The sequence below is a fragment of the Lupinus angustifolius genome, chromosome LG20, assembly GCF_001865875.1.
Source record: "Lupinus angustifolius cultivar Tanjil chromosome LG20, LupAngTanjil_v1.0, whole genome shotgun sequence".
NCBI lineage: Eukaryota > Viridiplantae > Streptophyta > Magnoliopsida > Fabales > Fabaceae > Lupinus > Lupinus angustifolius.
Window position 1 is genome coordinate 4,303,883 of NC_032028.1, and position 21,001 is coordinate 4,324,883.

The 21,001-nt window shown below is 34.1% G+C and overlaps 1 protein-coding gene and 1 pseudogene across 1 annotated transcript; both read left to right on the forward strand.

Moving 5' to 3' along the window:
* On the forward strand, positions 5,136-9,495 carry LOC109336081 (annotated as a pseudogene).
* On the forward strand, positions 10,631-19,797 carry LOC109336180 (protein translocase subunit SecA, chloroplastic). The gene is made up of 20 exons (XM_019572612.1): positions 10,631-11,182; positions 11,557-11,629; positions 11,752-11,958; positions 12,293-12,396; positions 12,504-12,683; positions 14,130-14,348; positions 14,459-14,572; positions 14,673-14,786; positions 15,107-15,274; positions 15,530-15,705; positions 16,528-16,594; positions 16,700-16,846; positions 17,004-17,099; positions 17,177-17,245; positions 17,408-17,509; positions 17,582-17,833; positions 17,908-17,975; positions 18,756-18,873; positions 18,986-19,225; positions 19,392-19,797. The coding sequence occupies exons 1-20, from the start codon at positions 10,772-10,774 to the stop codon at positions 19,530-19,532; spliced, it is 3,066 nt and encodes a 1,021-aa protein (XP_019428157.1). The 5' UTR covers positions 10,631-10,771; the 3' UTR covers positions 19,533-19,797.

Below are 21,001 nucleotides of genomic sequence, written 5' to 3' on the forward strand. Positions count from 1 at the left end.
GAGAGCTGTCTCGCTTAAGCAAGAAAACAATTAGTTTTCTTTGTGCATATTTCAGCTTAGACGAGAGTTGTCTCGTCCAAGCGAGAAAACTCATTTTCTCTGTACAATTCTTGCTCAAGCGAGAAAAGCCTGAAACTTAGTTAAATTTCTTTTCTCAATGAAAAGTTTTCTCATTTATATCACATGTTTTTAATCCTTAGATTTAACAATTATCTCATACATATAATTCTTAGAACAGTTATTCGAGCAATATTAAACAGGAATAATCATGGCATCTTCATACATAAACATAACCTAACATAATTCGGGATAAGAAATATTGATGTACTTAATCCAAACAAAACACATAATTGATTAAGTACAAGCTTTCTTAATACCCAAGACAACTCCAAACTTGTGAGGGAGTTTGGAGGTCCTGAAGCATATTCGGACACCACTGTGTCACGATGTTTTCTCCCTCACCTGAGTGTGTCGTGCAAATTGTTTCCTCAATCTAGGTGAGCTTAATTCGTCGGGTCTCTTCTCGAACTCTTCATCACGCCAAAATTAAAATAATGTTAATTAGGTCACTTTGATAATTATTATTCTTAGGAAATAACATTTTACGCGAAAATAAAATTTCCGATCTAAAATGAACTTAATCGATTTCATCCATCCAATTCAAGGTTAGGTATTTCTTGAATCATCATTTATCATTGAAAGTCTTACAACACAACGACACTTTCTAAAGTAAAGTTTTAACAAAACTTATAACGGAATTATGTCATAATTTGTGGATATACACGAGGTTAGTTCTCATGAAAGACAGGTGGGTAGTAAAGACACACTTAAATACCAAGTCTTTCCTTAGACAGAACTTTTCTAGACATGTATTTACACTTCATTACATTTATTCGGTAATGATAACTATTCATAAAACTTATCTTTTGCAAGTAAGACATTTTTATTAAGATTAACCTTTTTAAGTAAGATTATTAAACTAGACTAATCATTTTAAAGTAAGCTAACTTAAACAAAATCAATATTTTTAAATCAAGACTTTTTAAGTCAATCTTACCACTTTAAAGTAAGCTAACTTAACCAATATCAACATTTTTAAATCATTTTTCTATCTAAGATTTCATAACACTTTAGGTCAATCTCCTCATTTAAAGTATGCTAGTAAAGAAAACACAACTAATTTCATGATCATCTCAATACCTCCAAATTTTAGGATAACCTCAAGGGTTAATAAGTTTTGATTTCATAGTCATGAACTATAAATCATAAGTTAACACTTTTACTACTTTACTATCCAAAACTTCATAACACTTTAAGTTTATGAAGTCAAGACTTTAATAAATCATCTTTTATCCCAAATCATTACTTTAACTTGGAAATCAAAGAATAACATATGTTAAACAACCTTTTACACATAATACCTTTTAAAAATAAAATTTTATCAACAAAAACTCATAAACATTTTGAACTTTCAAGAATAGACATAAACTTTTCTTAAACACAATAAAGATTCATTTGATGTTCAAATCATCACCTTTAAACACATTCAAATACTAACAATAATTTCCAATATTTCTAAAGCAAATAAACTCATCTAACCTTGTCCAAAGATATAGTTTTTCCATCTAAGAACAAGGAAGAAATTTTAAGTTTTACATAAGTCAAAAACTACACAAAGGTTCATATGATTTCATTATCATCCCCTTTAGTCATGACTTACAAAATATTTAAAGAAAACAAACATAAACTCAACTCCATGAATAACATACTAAGAGATCATGATTTTCTCATGGTGTATGTGGAGAAAATTGGAGAAGAGAAAAAGAGAAAGAATACTTTAAATTTATTTAGGAGAATTAGTGTAAAAATGAGAGGATGAAGTGAGGTATTTATAGGAGAGCCTCACCCTATCTCAAATCTAAAAATTAATGAGAGACAATCTAGCTTTAGGCTAACTTAGGTGATGTGTCTAATGGTGGTGGAGTGAGGAGAATTAGTGAGTGATTTAGGGGATTATGAGGGAACACATAACTATATGAAATATAAAGAATAGAAATAATTTTACAAAATAATTTTATAATAAAAAAAAAAGAAAGATGTAGCAATAAGGTATATAAATACAATAAGTATACGATTCAGTATAAGTTCAAGTTTTCTATTTATTTTAGAGGTTAAGGCAATATGAATGTTCTATTATGTTCCATCAACACATTAAAAAGACAACACAAACATATTTGATTACAATTCAAATTCATTTTTTTTAGTTAATCCAACAGAATCCGGCCTTCAATGCGGGGCGAAGTATATGGTTGCCTGGTTGGTTAAATGCTGTTAATGAGAATAGTAATTCTCTATTCTTAATAATAGGGCCTGGAGAATTTTTGGTTCATCATGCTATTGCTCTAGGTTTTACTCGCTCGCCTCATGAATTTATCTTGAATCGAGATTATGATTTCATCTTTTATGGAATCGACCCCCTTTTTACTGTACAAGAATATGTGGAGTTCGACATGTCTGGAAGCACAGGAGAACGTTCTTTTGCTGATATTATTACCAGTATTCGATACTGGATTATTCATAGCATTACTATACCCTCCCTATTCATTGCGGGGTGGCTATTTGTCAGCACGGGTTTAGCTTACGATGTATTTGGAAGTCCCCGCCCAAACGAGTATTTTACAGAGAGCCGACAAGGAATTCCATTAATAACCGGCCGTTTTGATGAAAGCTTTGACTTTGCTTGTTTGACAAGTCATTTACCCATGATGTGATTAAACCGATTTAGGTTTTTTGCCCGAAACGTCGAAACTTGAATTTCGAGGTGAAATATACCTAGAGATGAGTTACGGATAAATTTGGTGTCTATTTTGACTAGAAATAATATTTCGAAGCCAACGGCGAAATCAGAATTTGATTATGAGTTACGAAACTCAAACACTGGGCAAAATATCGATAAAACGGCCCGAAATCGTTTCGGAAACTTTTATTCTCCAAAAATCTTGAAAAAAATAGGAAAAGCAAGAATATTATAATACAAGACTAAAATTCAACTGAGGTTTAGCCTAAAATATTACTGATTAATTTCTATAATTAATTCATTAACAACTAATTACTTGATTAAACGTGTTCGAAAAAACACGCTATTACATACTCATTGCCGTGGGTGAAATAAAAAAAATTAATATGGCTCTCTATTCAGAAGTGTGCCAATACCTCTTTTGAAAAAGCTGCTGTCGGTGAACGTTCCTTGATTCCAACTCATTCCAACTCAGATCTTGAGAAGCTACAAACTCTTTTAACTTCAAAGAGGGAAACTCGACAATAACAAGATCAACAACAAGATCTTCAAGATCAGCAACAACAACAACAACAACAAGATCAACAAGATCAACAACAACAACAAAAAGATCAACAAGATCAACAACAACAACAATAAGATCAATAATAAGACTAACAAGATCAACAACAACAACAACAACAACAAAATCAACAAGGTCAAGTGATTGAGAAAATCCAATCACGTTAAGATCGAGATTCCAATCTATTACAATGTCATGATATCAAATCGAATTATCAAGCTGAAGTCAATTAATATTTACCCTCCAGCTTGAGGGAGACTATTAGAGAACAAAACTACCATATTTTACACATTTTACACATGTTGAATTGTTTTTCACATGTGTTTATTAGTTTGTTAACTAGTTAGTTTACACTATAAATAAGGCTTTTCATGCCTTGATAATTTGAATTAGAAATATCCACAAATTTCATTTTACGCTTTCGCAATATTTTTGCAATAATATCTTATGAAGCCTCATTTATCGTTTCGGTTTTAGATAATATCATGTGGTTAGTTGTCCTATGTGCTATTTATCATGCTGCTTGAGATGACTAGATGAGTGTAGACATTGAAAAAAAAATACACGAGGCTTCTACATAGGAGAGAAAAGAGACTTAAGTAAAAAAAATTGAGGATACAAACGTAACAATTTAATACATGAGGCTTCCACTAGTTGAATTTAACAAAATTTGGTGTCATATACAAAGATAAACTTTGTTAATGTGTAACAACTTAAAAGGACAAAATTATTAACACAGTAGAAATTGTGATACCAAATTAAAATAAAGAACCAAAATAATATTTGTATCTTTCAAAAAACCAAGCTTGCCCGTGTAATTTTATATCAAGAAATGGGGAACTCCAAAATAGTTCTAAGAATACATGTATGATATATGATTCAAAAAATATACAAGTAATTGTTTGTACTAATATAGTACAGAAATAATGTAGTCTTTGAATATAAAAAATCTTAAAGTAATACTATATATATATATATAGTTAAATGAGAATAACAAAGCGTTGATCTATTGATATAAGATCCCGTTAAATTATCATAATGATAAAAAATTATGAGTTCAATACAGGTGAGTGACAATTGCTAAGAGAGATAATCGCACACTAAAAAATAATTAATTTCTTACTCATTATTAGTCATATGGTGAGAATACCTTGATAATACCAAAAAAGAAAGAGAAATAAGAAATTATTTGAATGATTAAAATGAATGTATATAACTTTTTTAAATTATCATTAACTGGCCTTTAATTATAGTCATTCAATGATTGTAAGTTATAAACCATATTTATTGTTCTCCCTGAACCATTTATATATTATTACTTGTGCATACCTTCCATTTTGTAATATTGTAATTATTCATTCTCCAAATTATTTTTTGATTTCAAATTAATTATTCAAATTATTTTATGTTTAAAATTAGTGTTACTTTTTTATTAAATTTTTAGCCCAAAGTTTATTATTTAATAGTGCAATTTCATAAAAGCTAGCATTAAATTTATAAATATTTATATTTTAAACTTACTATACTAAAGTTGTTGTTTGATCAGTTTGATGTATATGATGACCCATGACGTTTACATTTTACATTATAGTCTTAACACAATTGAAGAGGTGTCCCTCGCGTCTAAACTCTAAACAGGGTACGAGGTGAAGAAACTTGTGAGTGCGAGTGTGAAAGTGAAACCCATGTTTCACCACTGATCTTATACTCACTAACGTTGTTTGTCCTCTGTAAAAACACGTCTCATGTTCAATTCAATTCCAATCAAAGCGAGTGAGGTATCATATTATTACACTTTTGAGTATAATTGCATCTCCCTATTGTCAATAAGAGTCAACATTCTCCTTCTCAATCCTCATCCCTCATTTCTTTCAGGTTCGTCAATCCCAATTCCCCTTTATCTATTCAATACAACATACATACATAAATCTCGATCTCCACTCATAACCCTACATCATTTTTCATTCTCATTTTTTACTACTATCTGCAGATTATATCTCATTGATCAAACACAATTACTAGCTTTCTAACTATTTTTTAAACTTCAATGGCCAACCATACACATTCTAAATTGGGTCCTGACAACACTCCAATTCCACCACCATCATCTCCTTCCACTTTATCACCTCAAAATGCCAATGGGGCTAAAACTCTCACTTCAGTTAATCAATTGAGCACACCTCCTGGACCTCCTGTGTTTACTTCGCCTGTTCGTTCGGCCGCTGTTCCTTTTCGCACCTCCCCTGCCTTGCCTCAGCCTCTCGCTTTTTCGCCTGATTCGCCTTTGCCAACATCATCATTACCACAGTTTTCCAATGGATCTCGTGAATTGTCGTGCCGTGTTTCTGGTGGTGTAGAGGATCATGTTCCTCTTGGCCTTGGGGAATCAAAATTTGTTCTTTTCTCAGCTCATAAGGTATATTCTTTATCTTGATTCTTAATCAAAGCTTGAATTTATGTACCAATTATGTTGTTACTGTTAATTGAGTACCTGAGTTTGCTGTAATGTAAGTGTAACTCGTGAAATTTAATTTCTCTTTCAAAATGATTTGTTTATGGCGTTGGTAATTGTTCAAATATTAAGTATGTATTGAAACAGAAGAAACAGGATAATGTACCTAGTCTGGGTTTTGGGGCATTGATCTCTCCTGGGAGGGAGGTTTTAACAGGTTCTGAAGTAATACATCATGATCCACACCGATGCCAAAGCTATGGATCTTATTCGAATATCTATTGCAACATATTGCTTGGGTGGCCAATGGCAATGTGTAATATGTCGGAAACTGAATGGAAGTGATGGTGAGTACATTGCTCCCAGCAAGGAAGACCTTCGCAGATTTCCAGAACTATCGTCAACCGTGGTCGACTATGTTCAAACTGGGAACAATATACCTGGTTTTGTTCCAGTTTCAGATTTGAGAGTGTCTGCACCAGTTGTTCTTGTGATAGATGAATGTTTACATGAATCTCACTTACAACATTTACCGAGTTCTTTGCAGGCTTTTGTTGATTCTCTCCCTCCAACAACGAGGTTAGGAATTGTACTATATGGTCGTACCGTATCAGTTTATGACTTTTCAGAGGAGTCAATTGCTTCTGCTGATGTGCTTCCTGGGGAGAAATCACCACTTCAGGAATCTTTGAAAGGATTTATCTATGATACTGGCATATATTTGTCACCAATGCATGCTTCACTGCCTGTAGCGCATGCCATATTATCATCATTGAGACCATACAAGTCAAACATTCTAGAAGCATCTAGAGATTGATGCCTAGGAACTATTGTTGAGGTTGCTCTTGCTATTATTCAGGGGCCATCTGCAGATATGTCATGAGGGGTAGTCAAAAGGTCAGGTAGCAATAGCAAAATTATTGTATGTGCTGGTGGGCCGAACACTTACAGTACTGGGTTTGTTCCTTATTCTTTGGATCATCCTAATTATCTTTATATGGAAAAGACAACATTAAAGTGGATGGAGAATCTTGGTCATGAGGCTAATCGTCACAATACTGTTGTTGACATTTTATGTGCTGGAACATGCCCTGTAAGGGTTCCTATTTTACAGTCTCTTGCAAAAGCATCAGGCGGAGTTCTGGTTCTTCATGATGATTTTGGAGAAGCCTTTGGCGTTAATTTGCAAAGAGTCGTTGTCAGAGCAACAAGCTCTCATGCCTTGTTAGAATTACGCACGTCAGATGGTATTCGTATAACTCATGTTGTGGGTCCTGGTGAAGAGGCACATGTAGATACCCATGGGACGTTTAAAAACGACTTTGCTCTTTATATTCAAATGCCAAGTGTTGAAGATACACAGAGCTTCACGCTCTCCATGGAAACTGAAAGAGACATCAAAAGTGATCATGTATTTTTCCAGTTTGCAATTCAGTATTCAAATGTGTATCAGGCTGATGTGTCAAGGGTCATTACTGTTAGACTGCCAACTGTAGATAGTTTTTCAGCATATCTTGAGAGCATTCAGGATGAAGTGGTTGTTGTCCTCATCGCCAAGAGGACTTTGTTACGAGCCATAAGCCATTCTGATGCGATTGACATGCGAGCAACAATAGATGAAAAAAATCAAAGATGTTGCTTTAAAATTTGGCTCCCAAGTACCAAAATTGAAACTGCACTGCTTTCCAAAGGAACTTTCTCTTACCCGAGCTCTTTTTCCATCTCAAAAGAGGACCACTATTGGGAAGCATTATTGGCCATGAAGATGAGAGGTCTGTGTTGCGGAACCTGTTTCTAAATGTATCCTTTGATCTATCACTCCGAATGGTGGCTCCTCGTTGTCTAATGTATATAGAGGGGGGCACTTTTGAGGAGTTACTAGCTTATGATCTTGCCATGCAGTCTGATACTGCTGTTATTCTTGATCATGGCACTGATGTCTTCATTTGGTTGGTATGCCTCCTACCTTGTATCCTCTTTCTGTTCTAGGCTTTTCTAACATGACGATATAGTTGGATTATGGCATTGTTTTGTCATCTTTACGGGGTATTATGGTGCTAATATAAATCAATTTTAGTTACTAGACTTGCTTTCATCATGCCTCCTTTTGAAGTTATTATATCATACATGGCATTCTACTGCCATCTATAACTATTAATTGGAGAAAAAAAGAGGCTTGTGTTGTAATATTATGAAATTTAGAAACCATTTTGGTCCTGTGGAGTGGCTTTTTGTGCCGATAGGCACTGCTTCCTCGGTATAATGGAAGAATTGGGTCATCTTTAATTCGTACTCAAGGCTTAATTATACTTTTGGTCCCTTTAGTTTTTGAAATTTTGATTTGGTCTCACTTTCCAGTCATAAGAATGCTCAGTTGCTCACTCTATAGTTTTGCTAATTGATGCAATCTAGTCCGCTTATGAGTTGTCTGTTGATGTTGTTTTACCTCTCTTGACATGGTAAAGGTCTCCTATGCTGATTTGGCATTAAATTTGATGGTGTTAGCCACATGGCATTGTTTGTTGACTTTGCTGGTGCAGACATGAAGTGGCACAGTGCCTTGTTAGCAAGGGTGTCCCACGTCAGCATTAAGTGTTACGTCAATTGCGTGCTTAGAAGTTATGTAGACTGGCTAGTGTTATAGATTCATACTAATTAAAAGTAGGGACCTATATAGAAATTTAACTTCATTGTTAATTACAGTTAATGTGAATGAACGTGCAATTTTGTATATGCTTTGTCGGACATTGGCCGAAGAGCTAACTGAATTCCGTTTTCCAGCTCCTCGTATACTTGCATTCAAGGTTAATTTCCTTTGCTATTCACACTCTGAATGTTTTGATCTGCATTTTCAATGTTCTATCTCCTATTTAGATGGTAAACATTAAATTTACATTTGAAACAGGAGGGTAGCTCACAGGCTCGATATTTTGTTTCTCGTCTCATACCTGCACACAAGGATCCTCCATATGAGTAGGTGAGCAAACAAAACACTTCATGTATTTTCATGTGAAACTGAATACATCCCTTTTTCAATGACCGTATTGCCAACAAGTTCCTGATATATGGATATCGCTTGATGCCTGATACAGAATAAATGAAATTTCATGATTGACCCTGTTATAGAGTATAGACATGTTAGCATTTGGTGTTTGGACAAGAACAGGATGTTCCTGTGCTGCTCTCTTTGGTTCCACCATTTTTAGTGGAACCAAAATGTCCCATTATTTACTCGTGTTCTTTTCTATGTATAAAATACACTGAACATAAAACAAAACTCATGTGTTTCCCGATCCGATTCTGACATGCCTAGAGACTTACAACTTACATATTGAACATACAACTTTTGCAGGAGGCAAGATTCCCACAACTTAAGTCATTGACAACAGAGCAACAGACAAAGCTAAAAAGCAGTTTCGTGCACTTCGATGATCCTAGTTTATGTGAGTGAATGCGAAGTTTGAAAGTGGTACCACCACAGCCAAACTGATTTACAGTCAAATTCCTGGGAACTATATCTCTTCCAATCAGCAGGGGAATTTTTTGTTTATGTGATTTGTGTAATACAATGATCATGCATATGTCCCTTGAATGTGTTTGCTTCTGTGCTTCCCATTGTTTTTTCTTCCCTTCAGAGAAATATATACACTATTGTAACTTACTGATTTTAGTGCTTTTGTTCTTCAGAGTTTACATGACTGCAGTTAACATGTTATCATTGAACAATAAATTATTCTTCTGACTCTATTTTTTTGGTATTGGCACTCCCAAATATTTATTCCTCTTGCTCAACAAATTTTGTTTTCTTTTTTAATTTAAAAGATTATAATTGGTTAAAGACGAGAATGAATAGTCAAAATAGACCAAAAGATAATTCTTAAAAGAAATACTTGTTATGATGAACAACTACACAAGAAAACACAATAATATATCTGAACATGCCACATAGCATTAGTAATTATTGCATGCTAATGAAAATTTGTTTGGTTTGGGCGAAACTCTTGAGAGTCTTCAAAAAGGCCACACAATCCCAAATACTCAATCTCAAATAATACAAATACAAGTTGGCAAACACAATAATATATATGAACATATTATAGTAACATGGTAATAATGTCTTGGAGACTGAAGATCAACTTGACGCGTTGATTAATATTAGGGTGATTATACGTAGTCTAAAGATTTATGTGAAATTATTATTATATATTATATTATTTATTTATATTACCAAGGTATGTATAATTAGAAATCAGTTAAATGTAAGTGATGAATGATACATTGACAATATAAAAAATTATTGTTGTATTAATGTATATTTTTTTTTCTCCAAATGTAATTCAAAAAGGTATTCATGTGTGATATTTAATAATCTATATATAATATAATATAGAGTAAAACATATCTTGATTTCTCAAAAATTTTGTGTATATTAATATGGTTTTTAAAAAATTAAGAAAATCCCGAAAATATTAAATAAAGATTAAATAGTCATTTTAAAAATTATTTTAATTAGTTTGAATATTTATTGAGAAAAAGATATATGCATTGTTAATGTATGAGTTTGATACATTGTCATTACATCAATCACTATTCATATTGAATTATTTTTAATTTAAAACAAATAATATAAATGAATAATAAATAATATATTAATTAATAATACCTCATATTTATTTGATTAAATAGGTAGATGCTAATAAACAGGAAAGTGGTGGATATTATGTAAAGCACATTAACACAAATCCCAGTGTTAGTTTAAAAAGTAATTACTGTCCTTACATACATTGGCTACAGAAGCTTCTCCTTATCTTATCTCTGAGCCATGTTCTTCTTTCCCATCACATTTCAGAACTCTCCAATGGCATGAAACACTTCAACACTTCAACACTTCCCTCCCCAATTCAAAATTCCTCACTTTAAATCTTCATAATCTCTCTCTTGTAAAATCAAATTCAACTCAATGGCAGCACTAACATCATCACTCTCTTCATCTTTCACCTCCAACACTTCCAACCCTCACTCGCGTTCTTATTATCACCTCAAAACCCTAACCCTATCTGGGTCGGGTTCCTCTTATCTCAACGGAGATATTCGATTTCCGCTAATCTCCGTTTCAAGTTGTGGAGCCAAAACGCAGCGTATCAGGAGGCGCCGCTTGGGTACGGTGGCCTCGCTCGGAGGTTTATTGAGCGGTATTTTTAAGGGTACTGATACTGGAGAAGAGACGAGGAAGAAATATGCTGCAACTGTTAACATTATTAATGGGTTGGAATCCAAGGTTTCTGCTTTGACGGATTCTGAATTGAGGGATAAAACTTTTGCTCTTAGAGAACGCGCGCAAAAGGGGGAAACCTTGGATTCTTTATTGCCTGTGAGTTTATAAAGTTTGAATTTGTTTTTTCTTTCTGAAAGTGAAGTTTATGTAAACCATTATGACTTATGAGTTATTATTTAAATAAAGTTAGGGTCCGTTTGTTTAGGTTTGGGAAACTGATTTTATGAAAGTGATTTTGGTGAAAATGGTTTTTTGAGAAGCAGAAAAATAAATTTATCGAAATAGCTGAACTTCTGCTTATTTTGCTGCTTCTGCTTTCCCTTGTAAAAGTCCAATAAAATGAATGTGTAAGTTTTAGAAGTGATTTCTGTAATCAAAATAATCAATATTTTGTGAAAAGTTTAAACAAAGGGGCCTGCCCTTATTTACTTTTGTAAGTGATTGAAGAAGTGAAGTGAGTGTTATCGCAGGAAGCATTTGCTGTCGTAAGAGAGGCTTCAAAGAGGGTTCTAGGCCTTCGCCCTTTTGATGTCCAACTCGTAGGTAAGTGTTTTCTTGGAATTGTCATTTTTACTTTACATTATGCATTTCATGGCATAGTTCTGGTTGGTGCTGTTTATGAATGAGCGGTGATTTTCTTAATATTGTTAATTGGGATGTTTTAGGTGGCATGGTTCTTCACAAGGGAGAGATAGCTGAAATGAGGACTGGGGAAGGGAAGACCCTGGTTGCCATTTTGCCAGCTTATTTGAATGCTTTAAGTGGGAAGGGAGTTCATGTTGTTACCGTCAATGATTATCTGGCTCGGCGTGATTGTGAATGGGTTGGTCAAGTTCCTCGCTTCCTTGGATTGAAGGTTGGCCTCATCCAGCGTATGTCTCATACTTACTTCATTCCTTCCTTCCGCCCCCTTTTATTTTGGATTGTTTTTGTGCCTATTTGAATCTATATCCATCTGTTTTTAGGAATTTCTGTGGTTGGTTGTTTTAAACTTTCTGTCTTGCTTTGTCATCATCTGCCTATATTTACATTTCTCAATAAAAGCTAATTCATCCTTCATATAACTTGTTGTTTTCTGCATGGCGCTTTTACGTTCTGTTTCTTCTTTTCTTGTCATTGTTAACCGAGAGTCTCTTTGATTAATATTATATCACACTTTAAACATATTCCGTTGGTGAAGCTAATAAATGATGCTTTTGTTGGCAGAAAATATGTCGAGTGAGCAAAGAAAGGAAAACTACTTATGTGACATAACATATGTCACCAATAGTGAACTTGGTTTTGATTACTTAAGAGACAATCTGGCCACGGAAAGTAATTGTTCCTTTATTTATTTCTTCAATTCAGTATGTACTATATAAGTAACCAGTTTCTGTCCATCAAATATAATACTGAACTCCAAGCTGTGGATTTACAGAGTGTTGAGGAACTTGTCATAAGGGGTTTCAATTACTGTATCATTGATGAGGTTGATTCAATCCTTATTGACGAAGCTAGAACTCCACTCATTATATCAGGACCTGCGGAGAAGCCTAGTGATCGGTATTATAAGGCTGCAAAGATAGCAGAGGCCTTCGAACAAGACATACATTACACTGTAAGTTTGCTAAACTGTTTACATTTTGAAATTTATTTGTGTTAACTTATCAGAATATAATTTCTCTTTTTCTTTTTCTGTACATTGATTAGCTATGTTTTAAGGTTTTATCTGATAAGGAATATTATCATCTAAAGAGGATATTATTTTTGGCCTGTGAGGGATAGAATTCGTGTTTATTAATTAGATTATATCTCACTTAAATTTAGCCCATTTTGTATAAAGTTGACAATAAACTTTATCTGGTATAATAAAAGTTTATCTCCTGACAGCATCTACCTTCAGGTATATAATTCTTACATTAGAGTAAAAAGGGTGTCCCAAGTGCACAAGGTGACAAGGCTCTCACCTATTGGGGTATGGGAGAGTAGATGTGTGCAACCTTGCCCTTACAAGCAAAGAGGCTATTTCCATTATTAGCACATTCGAATACAGTAAATAATTATAAAATGAGACTGCTTTGTCGTTCATTGATATTAATATTTTCCCTTGATGAGAAGTTAATAACGGTGTTGCCTGGCAAAAGATTTGTTGGGGGTAGACTTGAAGAGAGGAAGATTTCATTTGCTAGGTTTGTAATACAAGAACCAAGCTTTAGTCCGACTAGGTTGGGTTGCTAGGTTTGTATTACATTTACAATTTGTTCCTAAGTTGCATTTGATGCAACGGACAACACTGGACAATTTACGTGCGCTAGACAAAATTTTGTCCCCTGGTTTATAAGGGGACAAAAAATATGACTTTTGTTTTCTCCCTTGAGGAGGGATTCATCTAGTACTGAAGCCAATTAAAAATCAAACAAGGGACAAATTATTTTTGTTCTCTTGCCCTTCATTTTCCAGCAAATTAAACATACCCTTAGTTCTACTTTTCTTGAACGAGAAGTTAGGTTAGGAGATATATATCCCAATTTTGTACCAAGGTTATGGGACCTTCGAATTTTTTCATATATATGCCTGCCTTGGGGGTAAAGAAGGTTGAAACTGAAAGAGGAAATTTGATTGGACGAGCCCTAGGTAAATGAGAAAGGGGGAGAAAATAGTTCTTTTTGGAATATGGCTTTATAGATATTATGTAAAGCGGAATGCCCGTGGGGTGCTAACAGAAGATTTGATGTATAAATTAACTTCTATTTTGTGGTCTGCTTGGTGTTACTGATAAACTTTGTAGACACTTGTGTCCGGCAACTGGGTGGTTCTCATGGGATTTTACATATGGATGGATTAAAGAATTCATGCTGATAAGGTTGAAAATAGAAAGCAAACGAGTATATGCTATCTTTTATGAAAGTTGTGATTTCTATTTATTTTGGATGGTGAGTGGTTGTTAAATTGTCTTCATGTCATGAGAATACCTTGTTTTATCTCTGCTTAAAGGATCAGGTGCCTAATTTATTTAAATGAAAACGGTTTTTTCTAATCTTATCTTATTGGGATTGTCATTCAGGTGGACGAAAAACAAAAGACTGTTCTACTCTCTGAACAGGGTTATGAAGATGCTGAAGAAATTTTAGGTGTCAAAGACTTATATGATCCACGAGAACAATGGGCTTCATATGTCCTAAATGCAATAAAAGCGAAAGAACTATTTCTCCGAGATGTAAACTATATAATTCGTGGAACAGATGTCCTAATCGTTGATGAGTTTACTGGTCGAGTTATGCAAGTAATTAGAGATTTTACTTGACCTCGTGTGTTCATATTTTTGTTTTCAGAACTAAATTATATTGATATCTCAATGCAAAGTGATTTTTAGTTATTTTTCTTCACTGATAGGGTAGAAGGTGGAGTGATGGACTTCACCAAGCAGTTGAAGCAAAGGAAGGGTTGCCAATTCAAAATGAAACTGTAACACTGGCTTCTATTAGTTACCAGAATTTCTTTCTGCAGGTTGACAATATTATATGTCTGAACTGATTGTGAATTATTAATTCAGAATTTTATTTGCCTTAGAAATTACCTTGATGCTTTTAAATCTGCATTTTTACAGTTTCCAAAACTTTGTGGTATGACTGGCACTGCAGCTACCGAAAGCACAGAATTTGAGAGCATTTACAAGCTTAAAGTTACAATCGTGCCAACAAACAAACCTATGCTAAGAAAGGTTTCTTCTTGCTTGAATGCTTGTTGTCTGTATTCAACACTTTGATGAATTGATGATTTCTTTACAATGTGATACCTGGACTCCAATTCCCCAACAGGAAGAAATGTTAATATTAAGTTACTATGTTTAAATTTATCAAGTGTAGATTATAGTTCGTAAATGGGAGTAGCCATTGATTCTTTCCATTAAAAGTAATCTACTTTTAAAGTTAGAAAGTTTGCCGTCCATCTTAGTAGATTCAACTAGTGAAAAATAAAATGATTTTTATAAATTACTTGATGTTTGTCTAGTTGCTAATGTGTCTTTAATATCTTTCTCAGGATGAATCTGACGTAGTTTTCAGGGCAACTACAGGGAAATGGCGTGCAGTTGTAGTGGAAATCTCTAGAATGTATAAAACCGGTCGCCCTGTGCTCGTTGGCACCACTAGTGTTGAGCAAAGTGATTCCTTATCAAAACAATTGAAAGAAGCTGGAATTCCGCATGAGGTAAGGTCTCTCTTTGCTCTATGCTTAAATGGAAACAGGCTGAATGTGAACACATTATTTTCTTGATTATACCATTGTTGAATGTTTTGTGTTTTCTGAGAAGAATAGCATATTCTTAGCTCAGACCGAGTGCTGCTAACACTGACCAACTGCTCTTCCATTCAAGAGAATGAGAATAATGCTTCTTAATCTACAAATCCGTTTCTTTTTTCTTTTTAATCTTTTTGGTAAAGATAAGAAAATGTATTGTTCCAGGTTCTTAATGCAAAACCAGAAAACGTTGAGAGGGAAGCAGAGATTGTAGCACAAAGTGGCCGGCTTGGGGCGGTGACAATTGCTACCAATATGGCTGGTCGTGGGACAGATATAATCCTCGGTGGTAATGCTGAATTTATGGCACGGTTGAAGCTTCGTGAAATACTTATGCCGAGGTATTATGGAGCTTTAATTTACTTTTCTCTTAAGACTTCCCCTTCCATGGACTTCTCACTGTCTTTTATTATTTAAAATGGTATTTATAATTTTGTGTTTTTAGAGGTCAATTAGTGCCTTGGGAAAGAAAAGTGCAAAGGTGTAGCGGGAGGAGGTGAGAAAACTTAAAAAAAAAAGAGATATGTGATGGGTTGGCTTCTAATAAATGGGATGTTCTCTCTTCTCTGAATGTAAAAAGGAAAATGTTTAAATGGGAATGTGTGTGTAGGAGAGGGAGAGATATTTCTCCAAAGAGAAACATTATTCCAACTATTCCTGTGTTTAGGAGAGTGCGAGTATGTTTTCCCGAAGGAGAGAGAGAGATAGCTATGGTGGATTGGTTTAGGGTCTTCAAGTGATCCACATAGTGAAGAAGAGAGAGTCGAAGAGATGAAAGGCTGTACTTTGGATACTTGTGTGATGTGACTTGTCTGCTAATAGATGAAACATATGTTGCCTGGTTCACCACCAGAAAACAGTAGTCTTAAAACTCAAACATGCTGTGGCTCACTAGTCCACCACCATATGTACCTTTACCACCCATGTTATGCCCAATTGCAAGGTGTGTGACTTCGGTCTCACATTGGAAGTATGTGTCTTTGGTCGGTGTTTGTATGACGTTAAACTCTCCAATCACAATGATTAGCTTTTGTATTGTGGTTTTCCTGAGGTTGTTTTCTTTATGTTATGAGCTGGTTCATTGAGTTTGAGCTACTGGTGAGCTCATAGTGAACTGAGCTTGATCTACCAAAATGAGTTTTTTGTTTTGTTTTTTATTGCAGAGTTGTTAAGCCAGCTGATGGAGTCTTTGTATCAGTAAAAAAGCCTCCTCCTACAAAGATATGGAAGGTGTGGTATTTTTCTTGTTATAATTATTACTTCTTTTAAATTAAATTGTGGGATTTTTTGTTATTTTGACAATAACTTTCTGGATCTCCACACATCATTATCCAGGTGAATGAGAAGTTGTTTCCATGCCAACTATCAAAAGGAAATACCGAGTTGGTAGAGAAGGCTGTGCAGTTAGCGGTTAAAACATGGGGCCCGAGATCATTAACTGAGCTTGAAGCAGAGGAGCGCTTATCCTATTCTTGTGAAAAGGTGATACTCTGATGATGATGAAATTTACCGGTGGAATTAATGCTAGAAATTAGAATGATTGATTAATGATTTCGTTATAAAAAATTAATCTTAAGTGAGAATTCACAAATTCTCATCCTATATTATCAAATTGTCATTATTGCTTATTTTTATGTAGGGCCCTTCTCAAGATGATGTAATTGCAAAGCTGAGAAATGCATTTTTGGAAATTGTCAAGGAATATAAAGTCTTTACAGAGGAAGAGAGGAAGAAGGTACTTTTAAGTTCTTGACTAATACCTCACTTGATCTATTGCTGTTGATACAATTTAAATAATCGTTTTGACTTTAGGTTGTGTCAGCTGGTGGACTACATGTAGTCGGTACAGAGCGTCATGAATCACGGCGAATTGATAATCAGGTTTTATTTTATTCTCCTTTTCCATGTTGGGTTGGAAGGAGGGTGAAGGGGGTAAAAAGTTCCATCATAGTCCCTTTCTACCATTCTTTTACCTTCCAATGTTAAAGTGTCATAGAAGTATTTCTGTATTTGAACTTGAAACTTCAATTTCTATCCATGAAGCTGCGTGGTCGTAGTGGTAGACAAGGGGATCCGGGAAGCTCACGCTTTTTCTTGAGTCTTGAAGATAACATTTTTCGAATTTTTGGTGGAGACCGAATTCAGGTAATGCATTTGTTGTTGCTGCTGAGCTTGGAATTTGATTGCCCAAAATGATGTTAATATTGTGATGTGTAGGGATTAATGCGAGCATTTAGAGTTGAAGACCTGCCTATTGAGTCCAAGATGTTGACCAAGGCATTAGATGAGGCCCAAAGGAAAGTGGAAAATTATTTCTTTGACATTCGGAAGCAATTGTTTGATTATGATGAAGTACTTAACAGCCAAAGAGATCGTGTCTATACAGAGAGAAGACGAGCCCTTGAATCTGACAATCTTCAATCTCTTCTTATTGAATATGCTGAATTGACAATGGATGACATTTTAGAGGTAAGTCTTCCTAAAATTATGTTTCTTTTTGTACCTTCCTACATGTAACATAAAGCAATGTTATGATGAATTAGGCAAACATTGGTTCTGGTGCTCCAAAAGACGGCTGGGACCTTGAAAAACTTATCGCAAAAATTCAGCAGTAAGTTAAATCTTCTGATCATGCTTTAGGACACCATATTTGTTTAGTTATATGGGTAACATTGATCTTGTATGAGTAGTACTTTCATTTATGATCTCCATATTTCCTTGGGGGCTATTCAGTAGTTGGTTTTTGAGGGAAATATAGAGAAAGGAAGGCTTTGGAATCCTTTCACAAGTGTATTTCATGGTTATCAAACTTTCTCCTTCTCTCCCTTTTTCTCCAAAAAAACCAATTCACAAAAAGAGTAACGATTTGTTTGCATGTTGGGAATTTTATTGAAGGGAGGGCTTATCCTTTATTTTGAGTAAATACTTTACTTAAACAAGAACCGATGCCTTTTCCTGCAAGTTGGGGTCGGATACATGGATGATTAGATGACATTGCGTTCTATCATAAATCATATTTTGATGAATCCCATTTAGTTCTTAGTCCTAGAGTTAGTTTTCCTAAGTGCTGGCCAAAAAATTTAAATTGAGTAGCATAAGTAGGAAGCACACCTTAACTATTAAGCCAATTTCTTGGGTATTTGGGCTGTATTTTAAGAAGACTTTTCAGTACAGTGGTAGTACTGAGATTCAAACAATTAGTAACCCCATACCAATTATGTAAATACTGTATATGGTAACCCAATTTTAGTGGATTTTTAAAATACTGACTATGTGCAGATCGGGTTATCTTTGATGTGGTTCTGTTTTATTTTGTTATTAACAAGTACATGTCTTAGTTTAATCTAGATCCAGTAATTGGACTGACAGAAATTATTTGTTTTCTCTTCAGATATTGCTACTTGTTGAATGATCTGACCCCTGATTTGCTGAGTAGCCAGTGTTCGAATTACGAAGAATTGCAAGCTTATCTCCGCCGGCGTGGTTATGAAGCCTATCTGCAGAAAAGGGTCAGTTTATTTTATTTCATATTTGGTTTGAAGAAGTTGGAACTTTTAGTATAAGAACTTGATCTCATTTAATATATCACCACAAACCCTGTTTCTATAAACAAATACATAGGAAATTGTGGAGCAACAAGCACCAGATTTGATGAAAGAAGCAGAGCGGTTCTTGATTTTGAGTAATATTGATCGCTTGTGGAAGGAACATCTTCAAGCACTAAAATTTGTTCAGCAAGCTGTAGGTTTACGGGGTTATGCACAGCGGGATCCACTTATTGAATATAAACTTGAAGGCTATAACCTTTTCTTGGAGATGATGGCACAAATAAGAAGAAATGTTATTTATTCCATATATCAGGTTTGCATTAATCTACAATTTTTGGCACCTAAGTTTTCCATCTTATGATCTTATCCATTATGTTATAATATTGTAGCAGCATATGATATTCTCATGGATACTAATCCTTCTTAGACTGCATATGATATTCTTATCCATACTAACCCTTTTTATACTGCATATGCAGTTTAAACCTGTGTTGGTAAAGCAAGATAAGGATAAAAAGGAGAATCAGAAATCAGGAAAACGTAATGCCTGCAGCGAAGCTAATACCAAACCAGATCCAGTTGGCACTGTTGAGCCATCAGCATCAAGTGCTAGTTCCTAATCCCATATGTAACCTGAGTTTACAACATGATAAAGACCAGGTGAGATGTGTTCGAAAGCTTCATTTGATTCATGCATGTAATAATTTAATGTAAAATAGAATTATGATGCTCAAGCAGTGGTTTATAAATTTGAAAATGTAAAAGGTAGCAAGCTATAAAGAACTACACCATTAGAATTCGAGGTCAATGATGGGTTTATATATTGCTTAAATTAGACATACATAGCAAACACTGAGTAATGATGTATGCGTGTATTTTACTGCATTTATAAATACAGAAAAATCGATGACTTAAAATATCTTTCATAGAGGTCATTGGAGATAAGTAGTGAATGATTAGATAATTAACTAGATATTTTTTTATATAACCAAGAATATTCACACACTTTATGAGTATTGAGCTTCTTTGGATGTTTGTGCTTAGTCGTCTACTCATCTTAACAAGTATTGCTTTCACGATGGTTATGTCATTCTATAAATAACTTCGAGCCCAAGTAGGCAGCTTATTCTTGTCAAAACTAATCTCAAACTATTGTTTTCTGCATTTGTGTGTAATAAGATAGGAGATAACTCGAATTCCTTTCTCTATGGAATTCCTGTTGATTAATAGTTAATAGTAACTCCTGTTCAAAATATTTTTTACAGATCCCACTACCCAAGTGAAACCAATTTTTTATGACATATAAGTTGCATTTTTTCACGTTAACGGTATTTTCATAAACACGGTTACACGTAACGCTATTTAAGAAATTTAATATCCTTTAAAAATTCATAATGGTGTTATGTGTAACCACTTATGTGGAGATGGCATTGTTGACATGAAATTCTTTCAAACATATTCGCATATAATACTTTTCCAATAATTTTAGGAAAGAGGGATCTCAAACAACAATTAAGTCCCTACATCATAATTTGATATATAAATCATACTTACCGTAAACATTCACCTCTAAATCATTCTAATTCATTTTTTATCTTAATTGAGACTTCTAAAGTACTCTTATTTGCATGTTCAAATCACCTAATATGCAATTATAAAAAGAAGCTATTAGCTATAACTAATAATTTAACTGAGGCCTAATTGAATTGGTATTGGGCAAGATTGTTAATGACACTTAATCATGTTAAAGACACTAATAATTTTTGGCACTGTTACGTGTTATTATGTGGTTTACGTTAATAATTCCTACAGACTATACAGTACGTAAAACGGCTTTTGAGGCGTTAAATTGTTTCCTTCTCTTCTTTCAGGTTCAAAACGATGTATCAACGATTTATCCCACTTTATCTATATTTTTATTGTTGATTAAATAATTTTTCAATTGTATTATTTAAATCATTAAAAAAAATCACTTATATGTCTAATGTATTACTGACATCTATTCTGGTTGGCCAACAAACGATGAACCTCATTTGGGTCTAATCCCAATTTTATGCAACTTCTTCAAAATTAACATTTTTTAAAATAA